Source organism: Sander lucioperca, chromosome 19, assembly GCF_008315115.2.
Source record: "Sander lucioperca isolate FBNREF2018 chromosome 19, SLUC_FBN_1.2, whole genome shotgun sequence".
Lineage (NCBI taxonomy): Eukaryota > Metazoa > Chordata > Actinopteri > Perciformes > Percidae > Sander > Sander lucioperca.
Window position 1 is genome coordinate 10,048,525 of NC_050191.1, and position 17,093 is coordinate 10,065,617.

A 17,093-nucleotide genomic window follows, 5' to 3' on the forward strand; every position below is an offset into this window, starting at 1 on the left:
ACTGGCCTTTAAAAATAAAAATCTGCCTTCCTCTATGGGAATTTAACATAGGGGTATGTATAATTATGGCCCCTGTATTTTAAGGAAGGACATTTATTTATTTACAATACATTATTCATTCACAAAAAAAATTGGTGTCCTTAAAGGTCGGATTCTTCCTCATTTTTTTAATTAAGGCATTAAGATCAATTTCCAAAAGATGATTTTTTTATTCCTCTTTTTAGTCAACTTGAGCATGGGTATGAATACTTATGAGCAGCACTGTATGTATGTATGTATGTGTGTGTGTGTGTGTGTGTGTGTGTGTGTGTGTGTGTGTGTATATATATATATATATATATAGGGCTGTCAATCGATTAAAAAAGATAATCTAATTAATTACATACTCTGTGATTAATTACTCGAAATTAATCGCATACATAATTAACAGTGCCTGGACCGATACTTTTTAAGAAAGTAAAAAGAAAACAAGAAAAAACAAGAAGGGTACTAAACAACAGTCGGTGACATTAAAGAAGGCTTGTTTATTGCTAGGCCATATGGTCAAAATGAAATGATTTAATAATAATGTATAACAATAACTTATTTCACTAATAAATTGCTGTTGAACGACAAAAACAACCACCAGATGGGAAAAGGACATTTAACAATAACGTCGAATGCACCACGAGGCTGTAGTTTACCAGTTTCATTGAACGCACCGTCTGTGTTGTTTTTCCGACAACGGCAGGTGCAGATTGTTACATGTGTTGGAATCATCTACAGTAAAACACAGTCAAACTTTACACCATTTAGCGTTAGCTGTCAGCATTTTAACCGTTTTTAATCCAGCTACTAGCTAGCGGTAGGCTAACGCTAGCTGCTGTCGAGTATAGTGTTAACTAGCGTCACGTGCAGCGGCGTTTGTGTTGCCGTATCGTCTGTTTCAGAGCATCAGAGAAAAGCGCATACATATCAGTGGCACCAGATTTCGGTACCCAACCCTATTCAGGAAGAAGATTTTTACAAGTAAATGTTCCAATCAATGATCCAGGCAGCACATTCTTGTCTCCCTCCTTCATTTTACAGTCGAATGGTGGCTAGAACGGCTCCGGGTCAAATGTCAATATGGAATGGATTAATCTGCGTTACTTTATTTTAACTGTTGTTTAGTACCCTTCTTGTTTTTTCCAGGCACCGTTAATTATGTATGCGATTAATTTCGAGTAATTAATCAGAGTATGTAATTAATTAGATTATCTTTTTTAATCGATTGACAGCCCTATATATATATATATATATATATATACACACACACACACACACACACACACACACACACACACACACAAGCTTTGAACACTAAAATGTTGAACTCTACCCCCTTTATTTTCCCTTTTTTACTTTTCCTTGGACTCTTCAGCCTGAAACAGAGCAGGGGCGACGCACCTCTCTGGAGAAGTTCACTCGCAGTGTGGTGAGTGTCCCTCTGCTTTTAACTCTTAAACTGCATTTATTAAAGTACAAAGAGTTGTTGTACACAACACTGCTGTATTATATCCCAGCAGATTTATTAGTTTACTAGTCATAGTATTCTAGTATAGTAGTCAAAGTATTTTTCAGGATTACTTTAGTTATTTCTGTTATAATCATGAAAGCTACTAGATCCATGTGTACTTGTGTTTTATTGTAACTATTGCCTGTGCTCATTAATCAAACATTTTCACTGATACCCTGACTTTTATTGTTGCTGCCCTTCTGCTCTTTCCCTGAGGGGACATGTTAATTTTCTTAGTATTGGTTGCACTATTTGTCCAGCTTTATAACCATGAACAAAGAATTGCTTGCAGGAATGAAATGTATAAAATGTGTATAATAGGAGGATTTGAGGATGTAAATTTCAAGCTAAATACAAAGTAAGAGGATTAATAACATCCATGTGCTCTACGCTTTTGGCTTCATTCATGTAGTCTCTGTGTAAGGACTTTTGCTTGATGTGTTGCTTGCTTTTTCATTTGTTGTCTACTAACTATCCATCCCTACTTGAGCTTTGATACATTTTTGCAGTCTTTCTTTTCTTTAAATGTTCCTTCCACATTGCTTTTTCTACATCCTCAGAAAAGCTTTGACCTCGATGGCATTTTGACAGCTGTCACCCTGACTTTCCTCTCTGCTTCCTACCAGGGCAAGTCACTGACGGGCAAACGACTGACGGGCCTCATGCAGTCGTCCTGACAAGGCCTGGATGAAGAGTAGGAGGAACCATACCCAGAAGAGCTGCTTACCCTGGGGGGCCAGGTGGCTAAGGACCCTGGGGTATTTGGGTGTGGCTGTGGGAAGCGGTTGAGGGCACCAAACGAGCCGAAACCGCTGGTTTGGACCGTCACCACGTTTGAAACTCACCTCAGATCAGTTCAAGAGAGCTGACAGCATGCAATAAGTCACCATACCTGACACCAGGACAGTGCTGTCACAGTGTAGAGGATAAACACTGCTACTCTTCTTAGGTTTCTACTCAAAAGCCTGCACCACACTAGGCTTTATTTCTCTCTTGTTGTTTTTCTCTACTATCTACACTAATATGGTAGCTGAAGAGGCTATCGCTTTACTTACAGTGATATAAACATGGAATGCTTGAATGCAAATGAGACTTAGATTAATACTGTAGCTAGTTGTTTTATCTCACGTCATTCTCTAGGATGATATAAGGGAATGAGGGATGAAGAGTAAACTTTAATGGTGGGACAGGTGGAGTAGTACACCAACTCTTTAGTATATGAGCTTTTTGGTCAATCTGCTGATATGGGATGACACAGGATAAATAGCCTCTGTGTGTCCAGTAGTGGTTTACAATGTGTGTTTACATTTAATTCAAGCTAATGTCTGTTTTTATGCTCATTACAGACTGATTAAAACTACAGATGGCAACTTGTATGATTTCTCCTGTAAACACCTTGACCTGCTCTGGTACTGTAGGTCATTCCTGGAAAGCAGGTAAACAGGAAATTATAATGTTTTCTTCATTTTTTTGCTGTTTTGGAGTGTCACGGTACTGGCAAAAAACCTTCTTAAATTATCGGACATCTATGAAAAAAAATCAAATTTCATGAATTATCACTGCCACCGTCTGTATTTACTAACATTTCTCCAAAGCCTTGTAATAACTGCACTGAACAGACAGAGGTGTAATGTTGTTGTCATAAAAAGGTAAGGACTGGTTGATAATTTTCCAAAAACCACTGTAGGACTTTAAATAAGCGAGCTGATGTAACGTTAAGCTTTACTTCTGAACATTCCACTTCAGGCAGCCACAACAAGGCTCTAGTGGGCTGGCCTCTAATCATTATCCACCTTATGTAAAGAGGACCATGATAATAAAAGAGGAATGCACAATAAAGTGAGCGATTTCGCCTGTTATTTCATGTGTCCATGTAATTCCTCCAGGAGCTGCAAAGAAATTCACCTTTACATTACATAAAATGGGGAAATGTCACGTTCTCAGACAAAGCCTGAGGTAATGGAGCCAAACATCAACTTTTGAACTTTGAATGCAGTTCCATCCAACAGGTAGATCTTTGCTCTTTGTAGTCACATACCACCATCTAGTGCATCTGGAATGTCAGTGCAGGGAAATCTTATTCTTGGTTTTACAGGCTATGTGCAGGAATCTTTTTATTTAATACCTTTTAGGACCTTATTTAAAACTTTTTACAAATATTTCAAGACCTTATCACAGCTTAGAGTTATAACCGGTTACGTCAGCCGCACACTTAAACTTACATTTTTACATTGATTTTAAGAGAGCACAACTAAACGGTCTTAGTTTATGGTAACTCCTGGGACCACTGTATGATGCAACATCACACCCTTGAACTCTTTGTTAGGCTACTATATATTATTTATGTTATTGTATTTTATATGTATGTTATAGCACAATTAAAGGAAATGAAAGATTTGTATAACCATTATTTGACCAATAAACTAACTAAATTAGGATCGTTGAAGAAAATGAGTCTTCAGCGATTAGATATAATTGTGATGTCATGTAAGGGGGAAGTGATGCCATGAGCTGTACTGTACAGGATTTTCCTCCTGATGAGTCTAGACACTGGTCGGGGTGAAGGAGTGAGAAGCAATGGCTGAAGATCTTGATGGATGAGATGTGGAGCATGACCTCACTGGAAGGCCACTAGAAGATACCGTGATGAAGATTAGAGGTGAATGGAGCAGAGGAGTATGTAAAAAAAATTAAAATCATAGTATAGTCTATACCAGGGGTCACCAACCTTTTTGAAACTGAGAGCTACTTCATGGGTACGGAGTCATACGAAGGGCTACCAGTTTGATACACTCTTGTGAAATAACAAATTTGCTCAGTTTGCCTTTAGTTATATATGATTATTAATGATAGTCATCTATGTGAAGACACTGATCACGTTAATGATTTCTCACAATAATTATCAACAATGACTTAACAAGGTGGGAAACATAATATCAATGTTCAATTTTCATTTTTAGAACAGGCCTGAGGGCTACTCATGTGGTCCTTGGGGGCTACCTGGTGCCCGCGGGCACTATGTTGGTGACCCCTGTTCTATACCATGACTTTTTGTGACTTTTTATGATATACTAAACTATGACTTTTTTATATTTTATAATTTTTTTCGACATACTATACAATGACTTTTTATGACTTTTTTTCAACATACTATACTATGACTTCTTTCGACATACTACATATGACATGAATTTTCGACATACTATACTATGACTTTTTTATGAATTTTCGACATGCTATACTATGACTTTTCTATGATTTTTTTTACGACCTACTATACTGTGACTTTAATGACTTTTGACATACTACACTATGACTTTTTATAAATTTTCAGCATGCTATATCTTAACTTTTTTTTGACACACTGTACTATGACTTTTATATGATTTTTTATGACATTCTATATTATGAATTTTTTCGACATACTTTTACTTTTTTATGAATTTTCGACATGCTATACTATGACTTTTCTATGATTTTTTTCAACAAACTGACTTTTTTTGACTTACTATCTAGGACTTTTTCATGACTTTTTTTCGACATACTATACTATGTATAACATACTATACTATGACTTTTTAATTACTTTTTTCGGCAAACTATACTTTGACTTTTTATGAATTTTCGACATACTATACTATGACTTTTTTGTGATTTTTTTTTTTTAATTTTTTTTACAATTTTTTTAAGACCTACTATACTGTAACTTTTTATGACTTTTTACAACATACTATACTATGACATTTTATGACTTTTTCCGACATACTATTCTAGGACTTTTAATATTTTTTCGACATACTATACTATGACTTTTTTTTATGAATTTTCGACATGCTATACTATGACTTTTCTGATATTTTACGACATACTATACTGTGACTTTTTAATGACTTTTTTTGACATAATGCACTATGACTTTTTATAAATTTTCGACGTACTATATTTTAACATTTTATTACTTTTTTCGACACACTGTACTGTGACTTTTTTATGAATTTTTGACTTACTGTACTATAACTTTTCTATGATTTTTTTTCAACATACTATACTATGACTTTTTTCTACATACTATACTATGACTTTTTTGACATACTATACAATTACTTTTTTTTAACATACCATACTATGACTTTTTTACAATTTTTTGACATACTATGACTTTTTTACGACATTCTATATTATGAATTTTTTTCGACATACTATACCTAGACTTTTTTATGAATTTTCGACATGCTATACTATGACTTTTCTATGATTTTTTTCAACAAACTGACTTTTTTTCAACAAATTATACTATGACTTTTTTTGACATACTAGGACTTTTTTTGACTTAACTATACTAGGACTTTTTCATGACTTTTTTTTTTTTTTGGAAGACGGTACACGGAAACCCCCATATGTAAATGGCTTGTGTTGCAAATAGAAGAAAAACTGTGAAACTGCATAACATAATTCTATCATTTGTTTGACATTTTGGTTGATCATAATTGGTTAATCCCACAATGGGGAAATTCTCACTGTTGCAGCAGCGAGGGATAGGGATAGCTTCATATTTCGCTTCCTTTACGACAACTTTTAATATGTGCAAATTAAACATGAGCAGGGGCTAAACGGCTTTTCAAATCCAACATAAAAAGTATTGGACAGTTTAAATAAAAGTAAAAAAAAAAAAATAATGTCTGCACATCTTAAATAATAGGTAGTTGCTGAGCGCACATGGTTATTGGAGTTAGAGAAAATGGCGTCCCAACTGGCGCATACTTGTGTATACTGCTCTTGTGCAAAGACATCCATCTTTTTCTTTTCCATATTTCGTAAAGTGTTCTTTCTTCGCCATATTTTAGGAATCATCAGAAATCATTACATTCATACTGTATATTCAAACATAAACAAACTGGTATACGATAGCAACAATAGAATCAAAGATAGAATGGAATTGAATCAATAACCATTTGGATTGAAAACATAATACATGTTGTTATAACAACACACTGGGACCCAACTTTAGTTCTGACACAAATTCACTCAGATAGCAGTTTGTATCAGAGAGTCATTGGACTGTGACAATCCAAAGGTGCACATTGCAACAAGAGAAAAGACACTGGTCCAGCAGAATACAAAGTTGGAAAACATGGAATTCCACTCCAGAGAGATTGAACCGCAAATTAATTTCTATCTCAGTTCACTTGAAGAACAAGTACGGCGTGAACTGAAGGACAGCGAGGCAAGGCTCACCCAATGTGAATCTGAGGGAAGAGTTCACCTGATAATCCAAGAGGACTTGCTGGCCAATGTACTCGATCAGCTCCAACAACAGAGAGAGGGCAGCACTTTGAGCCATGACAAAAAGCTGATGCAGAGGGAGATGTGTGACTTGAAAGTTCAGCTGGCTGAATGTGTCCACTCCCCACCCAGGAAAACAGAGTATCTGAAATCCCAGCTGGGAAAAATCAGCAACAGGCCGCGAAAAACCCAAAAAGATCTCAACCTGCAGTACTTCATTACTGAAGACCTGAAAGTCAAATTGGAGCAGATGAAGGGAGAGAAGGAGGCCCTTAAAAACAATGTGGAGACTCAGAAGATTGAGCTTTGTAAGGAAAGACAGACGCTCGCAGTAGCTAAGACCAACGTGGAGGTAGAGTTGGAGACCTATCTGGAGATTGAGAGGGCTCAAGCTCAGGAGCTAAAGGATAAATTGAGCAAGATGGAGGAAGCTCTCCAAAAACAGGACGAGGAGGCAAAGGAGATACTGGAAAGATCCCAGGCTTCCCATAGAGCCCAGCTGGATGAGGCTCTGGCTGAATATGTCCACTCCCCACCCAGGGAAACAGAGTATCTGAAAACCCAGCTGGGAAAAATCAGCAACAGACTGCGAAAAGCCCAAAAAGATCTTGACCTGCAGTACTTCATTACTGAAGATCTGAAAGTTGAATTGGAGCAGATGAAGGGAGAGAAAGAGACCCTTAAAAATAATGTGGAGACTCTTGTTGAGAGCTTCATATAGAGAGACAGATGCTTGTGGTAGGTAAGACCACCAACGTGATGTTGGAGAGCTATTTGGAGATTGAGAGCGCTCAAGCTCATGAGCTGAAGAATAAATTGAGCAAGATGGAGGAAGCTCTCCTAAAACAGGACAAGGAGGCAAAGGAGATACTGGAAAGATCCCAGGCTTCCCATAGAGCCCAGCTGGAGATGCAGGACAAAAGCAACATGAACCTCATGGCTGATAATCCGAGAGGACTTGCTGGCCAATCTCCTCGATCAGCTCCAACAACAGAGAGAGGGCAGCACTTTGAGCAATGACAAAAAGATGATGCAGAGGGAGATGTGTGACTTGAAAGTTCAGCTGGCTGAATGTGTCCACTCCCCACCCAGGGAAACAGAGTATCTGAAATCCCAGCTGGGAAAAATCAGCAACAGGCTGCGAAAAGCCAGGAGCTGAAGAATAAATTGAGCAAGATGGAGGAAGCTCTCCTAAAACAGGACGAGGAGGCAAAGGAGATACTGGAAAGATCCCAGGCTTCCCATAGAGCCCAGCTGGAGATGCAGGACAAAAGCAACATGAACCTCATGGCTGCTCTGAAGAAGACTGAGCAGCAGCTGGAGACTAATCTCAACCAGTGGAAGGAGGACAAGACATCCCTCCTTCAGGCCACAGAAAGCCTGAAGCTGACTCAGCAGGAAAAAGAGCAGGAGTGGGAGAGGACCGAGAGCACCATGAGGTCCCAGCTGGTAGATCTTCAGAGCCAGATAATGCAAAAGCCAAAGAAGAAGAAGTGGTACAAAAAGCTTCTGCCTGGCTGAGGAAAAGAACATGCATTTGTACTTGTGTAGTGTCTGTCTGTCTGTCTGTCTGTCTGTGTGTGCGTTTGCATGCAGGGCGTGTGATGGCGCAGGCGGAAGATGTTGCTGTGAGAACCACCACAACGGCTGGGAAGGCAGAAGAAGGCAACCCCACAGCCACGTGGGTTAACTCGGGAGGGTACAGTGGCGAGGGGAGCAAACCCTGTGGCGATGTGAGAAAATTGAAACTAGTCCTCACAACTATTTAATAACTACTGCATACACACAAACACTAGCTACACAAATAATCTTTTAAAATAAATGCATAAAAATGATGTCTGTTTGTTGGTGTGACGGCCCTGGGCCTGTCGTAGATGTGTACTGTGGTTTGTCTTGTTAACTTGCAGGTGTAGCGGAGGAGATAATGAGATGACTGTGATCACATATAAAAAAAGAGTATTTAACAAAAAAGTCATAAAAAGTCCAATTATAGTATGTTGAAAAAAAGTCAGAATAGTATGTCGAAAAAATTATTAAAAAGTAATTGTATAATATGTCGAAAAAAAGTCATAGTATATAAAAAAGTCCTAGTATAGTATGTCGAAAAAAGTCATAAAGTCATGGTATAGTATGTCGAAAAATTGTAAAAAAAAAGTAATTCTTTAGTATGTCAAAAAAATTATAAAAAAAGTCATTGTTTAGCATGTTGAAAAAAAGTCATAGTATAGTATGTCAAAAAAATTATTAAAAAGTAATTGTATAATATGTCGAAAAAAAGTCATGAAAAAGTCATAGTTAAATATGTTGAAAAAAAGTCATAGTATAGTATGTTAAAAAAATTATTAAAAAGTAATTGTATAATGTCGAAAAAAAAGTCATGAAAAAGTCATTGTATAGTATGTTGAAAAAAACGTCATTGTATAGTATGTCAAAAAAGTCATAAAAAAGAAAAAAAAATTATTAAAAATTAACTGTATAATATGTGGAAAAAAGTCATAGTATAGTATGCTAAAAAAGTCATAGCTATACTATGACTTTTTTAGCATACTATACTATGTGGAAAAAAGTCATGAAAAAGTCATAGTTAAGTATATTGAAAAAAAAAGTCATAGTATGTCAAAAAAAAAGTCATAGTACAGTATGTCAAAAAAAATCATAGTATAGTATGTTGAAAAAATAATTCATTATATAGTATGTCAAAAAAAAGTCATAGTATAGTATGTTGAAAAAAGTTATTAAAAAAGTCATAGTATATTTATGTGTAAAAATATTCATAATATAGTATGTCGAAAAAAGTCATAAAAAGTCATAGTATAGTGTGTTGAAAAAGTCAAACAAGTCATAGTATAGTATGTCGAAAATTAAAAAAAAAAAAGTTATAGTATGTTGAAAAAATTCACAATATAGTCTGTCGAAAAAAGTCATAGTATAGTGTGTTGAAAAACGTCCTCCCAGACTATTTAACCCCGCCTGCACCGAGGCCAGGCTGCCGCATTCTCCCAACTGCGCACCAACATGTTTTCTCTCTGTTTGAGTTTTCCCTTTGTTAACTACTGACAGCATGCACCTCACATTCTCCATTACATCCATACACCTTCATTCATCACTGATACTGACAATCACACCTCATCGTTCTCTTGTTTGCATCATTATTTAATAAATGTCACTTTATTATTGTTACGTTGCTGTGCATCTCCCTCTTTTGTTGTGGCCTGTGAGCCAGTCGTAACAAGTTGGGGGCTCGTTTACCGTGAGTATAAAACCAGGACCTTGTTTGTGGTTTTCTTTAATTAATCCTAGTTAGTTGCTGTTGAGGCAATTTGGTTAAGTTGAGCTAGTCTATTGTTGTTTAAATGTTAAGTTGCACTACAGTCATGTGTAATATAGTTTGATGTATAAATCAGGGGACAAACGCTCATTTGCATCCTAAACCCTCAAAATATAAGTTGGCTCAAATTATTTTATATGTTAAATATAATATACTAAATATAGGTTTTTCTCTGGAGGTACATGTTGGTCATCCAAAGAAAATAATTAACATTTTGCAGGTTTACTACGAGTCTCATGTAGCTTTAGACTTTAAGACCAAACAGGTTTATTTAGTGTCACAGAGCCTTTCAAACACAGCTGCAATTCAAAGTTTTATGAAGACGAAATGCTTTAGAATATACACTGGTTATTGTCAAATCAGCAACAAACTTGAATTATTTGGGAAGATCAATTATCAGTTTACTTTTTTGTTTTAGGAATAATCAATAAATCCTATGATTTTAATACATGTAGTTTTGGTTTAAAGGTGCTGTAGGTAGGATTGGGAAGATCCAGGACTTAGCCAAAAAGGGAGAATGAATGTGTGCATGAGCAGTGATTGACACGCAGTTAGACACCCCCCCTGGCCCTGATTGGTGCATCTGAACAGGGAGCTGTGGATTTTTGCAAATCACACTACAGGCTGTAGGTGGTAGCCTAAATTATCTGCTTCATGTAGTTCTGCTCGAACATAGGGTCAGTTTCAGCAAAAATGACGTAAGTCTTACCTACTGCACCTTTTAATGATATGCCTGAGCTTTTTGTCATTCTGGGTCAAAAACATTTTTTTTTTTCCCCCCCAATGTTTTAGTCGTCTTTTGACACTTTTGTGGCTTTTGATGTTTTGAAGCTTTTTTTTCCACAAGTTTTTGTCACTTTTACCGATGATTATTGATGTCGTCCGTCTATTTAAGAAAAAGTTTTTCTTGTTTTTTTTCCCACGTTTTTGAAGCATTTTTGTCACTTTTTTCAACCTTCTTTCAACCAAATGCTATAAAATCTCATAAAATACCCAAATGAATTGAAAGTATTGAACTGATCATTTTGCTATTTTACACAAAAGAACATTATATGGAACCATCCACGTTATTTTTTTCGACAATTTGTTGAAAGAAACCCAAATTTTTGATGTAGACTTTTTGAAAAGGACAACAAGGAGGGTTAAACAGATTACATTTCTGCCTTTTTGGACTTCTGCATTTTCTTATTAAAAAAATGTGCGATTGAAATGTGGCACAGAAAACGTCTTATCTGTTGTAATGTTTTATGTTTTGTGTGGACCACAGGAAGAGTAGCTGATGTTCTGCACCAGGTAATGGGGATCCTAATAAAATCAAAAAGCAAATCAAGCACTGATGTTTTTTAACAAAGTATATGTCTCTAAATGTCACACTGATCCTTTAAAGCACCTGAAAACATAATAATCATGACTAAATAAGTAACAAAGGTCTAAGTAAAAAAACAACTCAAACAACAAACACAACCCAAACTGTTATAAAGTGTGTAGAAAATGTGTGCTCATGTAAAACCCCATCGCCAACAGTAAGTAGCTAATTGAGAAAACACATATTTAGCTGTGAAAGTACCAAAATCCCTTAATTTGCACCATAGTAAACAACTTTATCATAAATAACCACCATATGGTAGTAAAGCTGCACATTTAAAGTCTTTGGTAGAGGAGTTTAATACTACATAAACAGTAAACTTAGTGAGTTATATTTGTGCATGGATTTATATGTATATAAGATAAAGTGATGTCATACACTACATGTACCAATTAAAGAAGGTAAAAGATACTGAGTAATATAGATACAGATGTTGTACAAGAGGATCTGGGTACACATATGTAACTGAGTGCAGGATTTTGTTAATAACCATGCTTGTGTATATTTCTATTGTTTATTTTGATAGAAATCCTGATGTGGATTGTTTATACACTAAGCAGAAAGTACTGTGACAGACTTTGCACTGATATTAAATTTAATAAAGATTCTGATGAGATTACATTGAACGGCAGCACTTTTTCATTGTCTCACTTATCCTTTTGTTTAAGATACTTTGACTGTCAACACTGACCCGCGCCTGGGAGGTGTTACATATGACTAATAACTATGATAGATTTATTTAACACTTAATGATGCACTCCACCCGATTGCAATTCCCAAACGAGGAAACCAACCAACTGAGCAGAATGACAATGGTCAAAAGAGAAGCAGCGGATGACTATGTTTTTGTCAGCCACATCTGGATGACACTTGGTAGCTAGTGTGAAGGCGACACGGTGGGCCTTTCTGATTTAGGAGAAGGTGAAAACAGGTGAGTGGTTACATTTATTAATCCAATTTATTTTGTTAATTAGTTATAAAGAAATGAATTGCTGTCACGTTTCTAAACACAGGATAGTTTAGCGCAGCTTAATGCAAGTGATGGAGGTGTTTATACTATGACTTTTTTGTGATTTTTTTTTTTTTTTTTACGACAAACTATACTTTGACTTTTTATGAATTTTTCGACATACTATACTATGACTTTTTTGTGATTTTTTTAAACGACATACTATACTAACTTTTTATGACTTTTTGCGACATACTATACTATGACATTTTATGACTTTTTCCGACATACTATTCTGACTTTTTAAATATTTTTTTGACATACTATACTATGACTTTTTTATGAATTTTGGACATGCTATACTGTGACTTTTCTATGATTTTTTACGACACACTATAATGTGACTTTTTAATGACTTTTTTTGACATAATGCACTGACTTTTTATGAATTTTCGACATACTATATTTTAACATTTTATTACTTTTTTGACACACTGTACTGTGACTTTTTTATGAATTTTCAACTTACTGTACTATGACTTTTCTGATTTTTTTCGACATACTATACTATGACTTTTTTGTGATTTTTTTTAAATGACATACTATACTGTAACTTTTTATGACTTTTTGCGACATCGTACTATGACATTTTATGACTTTTTCGGACATACTATTCTATGACTTTTTAAATATTTTTTTGACATACTATACTATGACTTTTTTATGAATTTTTGACATGCTATACTATGACTTTTCAGATTTTTTACGACACACTATAATGTGACTTTTTAATGACTTTTTTTGACATAAAGCACTATGACTTTTTATGAATTTTCGACATACTACATTTTAACATTTTATTACTTTTTCGACACACTGTACTGTGACTTTTTTATGAATTTTCGACTTACTGTACTATGACTTTTCTATGATTTTTTACGACATTCTATACTATGACTTTTTTTGACATACTATACTAGGACTTTTTTATGACATTTTTCGACATACTATACTATGACTTTTATTGACATACTATACTATGACTTTTTTTGACTTACTATACTAGGACTTTTTCATGACTTTTTTTCGACATACTATACTATGACTTTTTAATTACTTTTTTCGACAAACTATACTTTGACTTTTTATGAATTTTCGACATACTATACTATGACTTTTTGTGATTTTTTTTTACGACTTTAATGTAATGACGACATTACGACTACTGTAACTTTTTGACTTTTTGAGACATACTATACTATGACATTTTATGACTTTTTCCGATATACTATTCTATAACTTTTTAAATATTTTTTCGACATACTATGCTATGACTTTTTTATGAATTTTCGACAAGCTATACTATGACTTTTTTTACAACATACTATACTGTGACTTTTTAATGACTTTTTTGACATAATGCACTATGACTTTTTATGAATTTTCGACAAACTATATTTTAACATTTTATTACTTTTTTCGACACACTGTACGGTGACTTTTTTATGAATTTTCGACTTACTGTACTATGACTTTTCTATGATTTTTTTCGACATACTATACTATGACTTTTATTGATTACTTTTTTTCAACATACTATACCATGACTTTTTTATGAATTTTCGACAAGCTATACTATGACTTTTCTATGGTTTTTTACAACATACTATACTGTGCCTTTTTAATGACTTTTTTTGACATAATGCACTATGACTTTTTATGAATTTTTGACTTACTATACTATGACTTTTCAATGATTTTTTACGACATTCTATACTATGACTATTTCGACATAGTACACTATGACTTTTTTTGACATACTATACTATGACTTTTTATCACATACTATAGTCTGACTTTTTTTTTAAAATTTTTGACATACTATACTATGACTTTTTTAATGACATTTTTTGACATACTATACTATGACTTTTTTTCAACATACTATACAATTACTTTTTCATGACTTTTTTGACATACTATATTATGACTATTTTTTTTTAAATACTATACTATGACTTTTTTCGACATACTATTCTATGACTTTTTTTACAATTTTTCGACATACTATACTATGACTTTTTTTTGACATACTATACTTTTTCACAATGTTTTGACATACTGACTTTTTTATGAATTTTCAACATACTATACTATGACTTTTCTATGACTTTTTTCAACAAACTATACTATGACTTTTTTTGACATACTATACTAGGACTTTTTTGACTTTTTTCAACGTACTATACTATGACTTTTTTTTACTTACTATACTATGACTTTTTAATTACTTTTTTTGACAAACTATACTTTGACTTTTTATGAATTTTTGACATACTATACTATGACTTTTTGTGATTTTTTTTTTACGACATACTATACTGTAACTTTTTGACTTTTTGAGAATTACTATACTATGACATTTTATGACTTTTTCCGACATACTATTCTGTAACTTTTTTAATATATTTTTTTTTATACTATGACTTTTTTATGAATTTTTGACAAGCTATACTATGACTTTTCTATGATTTTTTTTACGACATTCTATACTATGACTTTTTTGACATACTATACTAGGACTTTTTTCGACATACTATACTATGACTTATGACTTTTTTTCAACAAACTATACATAACATTTTTATTATTTTTTTAACATACTATACAATGACGTTTTTTAAAAATACTATACCATGACTTTTTTTTTTACAATTTTTTGACATACTATACTATGACTTTTTAATGACTTTTATCAACACACTATACTATGACTTTTTTCGACATACTATACTATGAATTGTTTTACACATAAATATACTATGACTTTTCTAATAACCTTTTTCGACATACTATAATATGACTTTTTTTACAATTTTCGACATACTATACAGTGACTTTTTTTCAACATATACTATACTATGACTTTTTTACAATTTTTCGACATACTATACTATGAATTTTATTCTAAAATACTATACTGGCACTTTTTATGACTTATTTCGACATACTATACTATGACTTTTTTCCACATATTATACAGTTTTTAATAATTTTTTCGACATACTATACTATGACTTTTTTACAATTTTCGACATACTATACAGTGACTTTTTTTCAACATATACTATACTATGACTTTTTTACAATTTTTCGACATACTATACTATGAATTTTATTCTAAAATACTATACTGGCACTTTTTATGACTTTTTTCGACATACTATACTATGACTTTTTTCCACATATTATACAGATACTTTTAAATAATTTTTTCGACATACTATACTATGACTTTTTTACAATTTTTCGACATACTATACTATGACTTTTTTCCACATATTATACAGTTTTTAATAATTTTTTCGACATACTATACTATGACTTTTTTACAATTTTCAACATACTATACAGTGACTTTTTTTCAACATATACTATACTATGACTTTTTTACAATTTTTCGACATACTATACTATGAATTTTATTCTAAAATACTATACTGGCACTTTTTATGACTTTTTTCGACATACTATACTATGACTTTTTTCCACATATTATACAGTTACTTTTAAATAATTTTTTCGACATACTATACTATGACTTTTTTACAATTTTTCGACACACTATACAATGACTTTTTTTTCAACATATACTATACTATGAGTTTTTTACAATTTTTTGACATACTATACTATGAATTTTATTCTAAAATACTATACTGGCACTTTTTATGACTTTTTTGACACACTATACTATGACTTTTTTTGACTTACTATACTATGACTTTTTTATGACTTTTTTCGACATACTATACTATGACTTTTTTATTATTTTTTTGACATACTATAGAATGACTTTTTTTGACATACTATACTATGACTTTTTATTTGTTCAAAATACTTAACTATGACTTTTTCATGAATTTTTCAACCCACTGTACTACGACTTTTTTTAGACATACTTTAATCTGACTTTTTTTTTTTACTTTTTCGACATACTATACTATGATTTTTTTTTTACATACTATACTATGACTTTTTTTTACAATTTTTCGACATACTATACTATGACTTTTTGACTTTTTTCGACAGACTATATTATGAATTTTTTCGACATACTATACTATGACTTTTTTTGACATACTATACAATGACTTTTTTTTCAACATACTATACTATGACTTTTTTTTTAAATTTTCGACATACTATACTATGACTTGTTTATGACTTTTTTGACATACTATACAATGACGTTTTTTTCAACATACTATACTATGACTTTTTTACAATTTTTTCAACATACTATACTATGACTTGTTTATGACTCTTTCAACACACTATACTATGACTTTTTATGACTTTTTTCGACATAGTATACTATGAATATTTTTACACATAAATATACTTTGACTTTTTTAATAACTTTTTTCAACATACTATACAATGACTTTTTTAGCATACTATACTATGACTTTTTTCCACATATTATACAGTTAATTTTTAATATTTTTTTCAACATACTATACTATGACTTTTTTTTTACATACTATATAATGAATTCTTTTTTCAACATACCATACTATGATTTTTTTATGAATTTCTCGACACACTATACTATGACTTCATTATT

General features: G+C 32.9%; 1 protein-coding gene across 1 annotated transcript in view; it reads left to right on the forward strand.

Moving 5' to 3' along the window:
• Nucleotides 1-3,396, forward strand: part of rgs6 (regulator of G protein signaling 6) — a 105,191-nt gene extending 101,795 nt beyond the window's left edge. The window contains exons 17-18 of the mRNA XM_031322266.2: nucleotides 1,403-1,456; nucleotides 2,164-3,396. Coding sequence (XP_031178126.1) covers nucleotides 1,403-1,456; nucleotides 2,164-2,214 — 105 coding nt within the window. The 3' untranslated portion in view covers nucleotides 2,215-3,396. The remainder of the gene's footprint in view (nucleotides 1-1,402; nucleotides 1,457-2,163) is intronic.
• The last annotated feature ends 13,697 nt before the right edge of the window (nucleotides 3,397-17,093 follow it).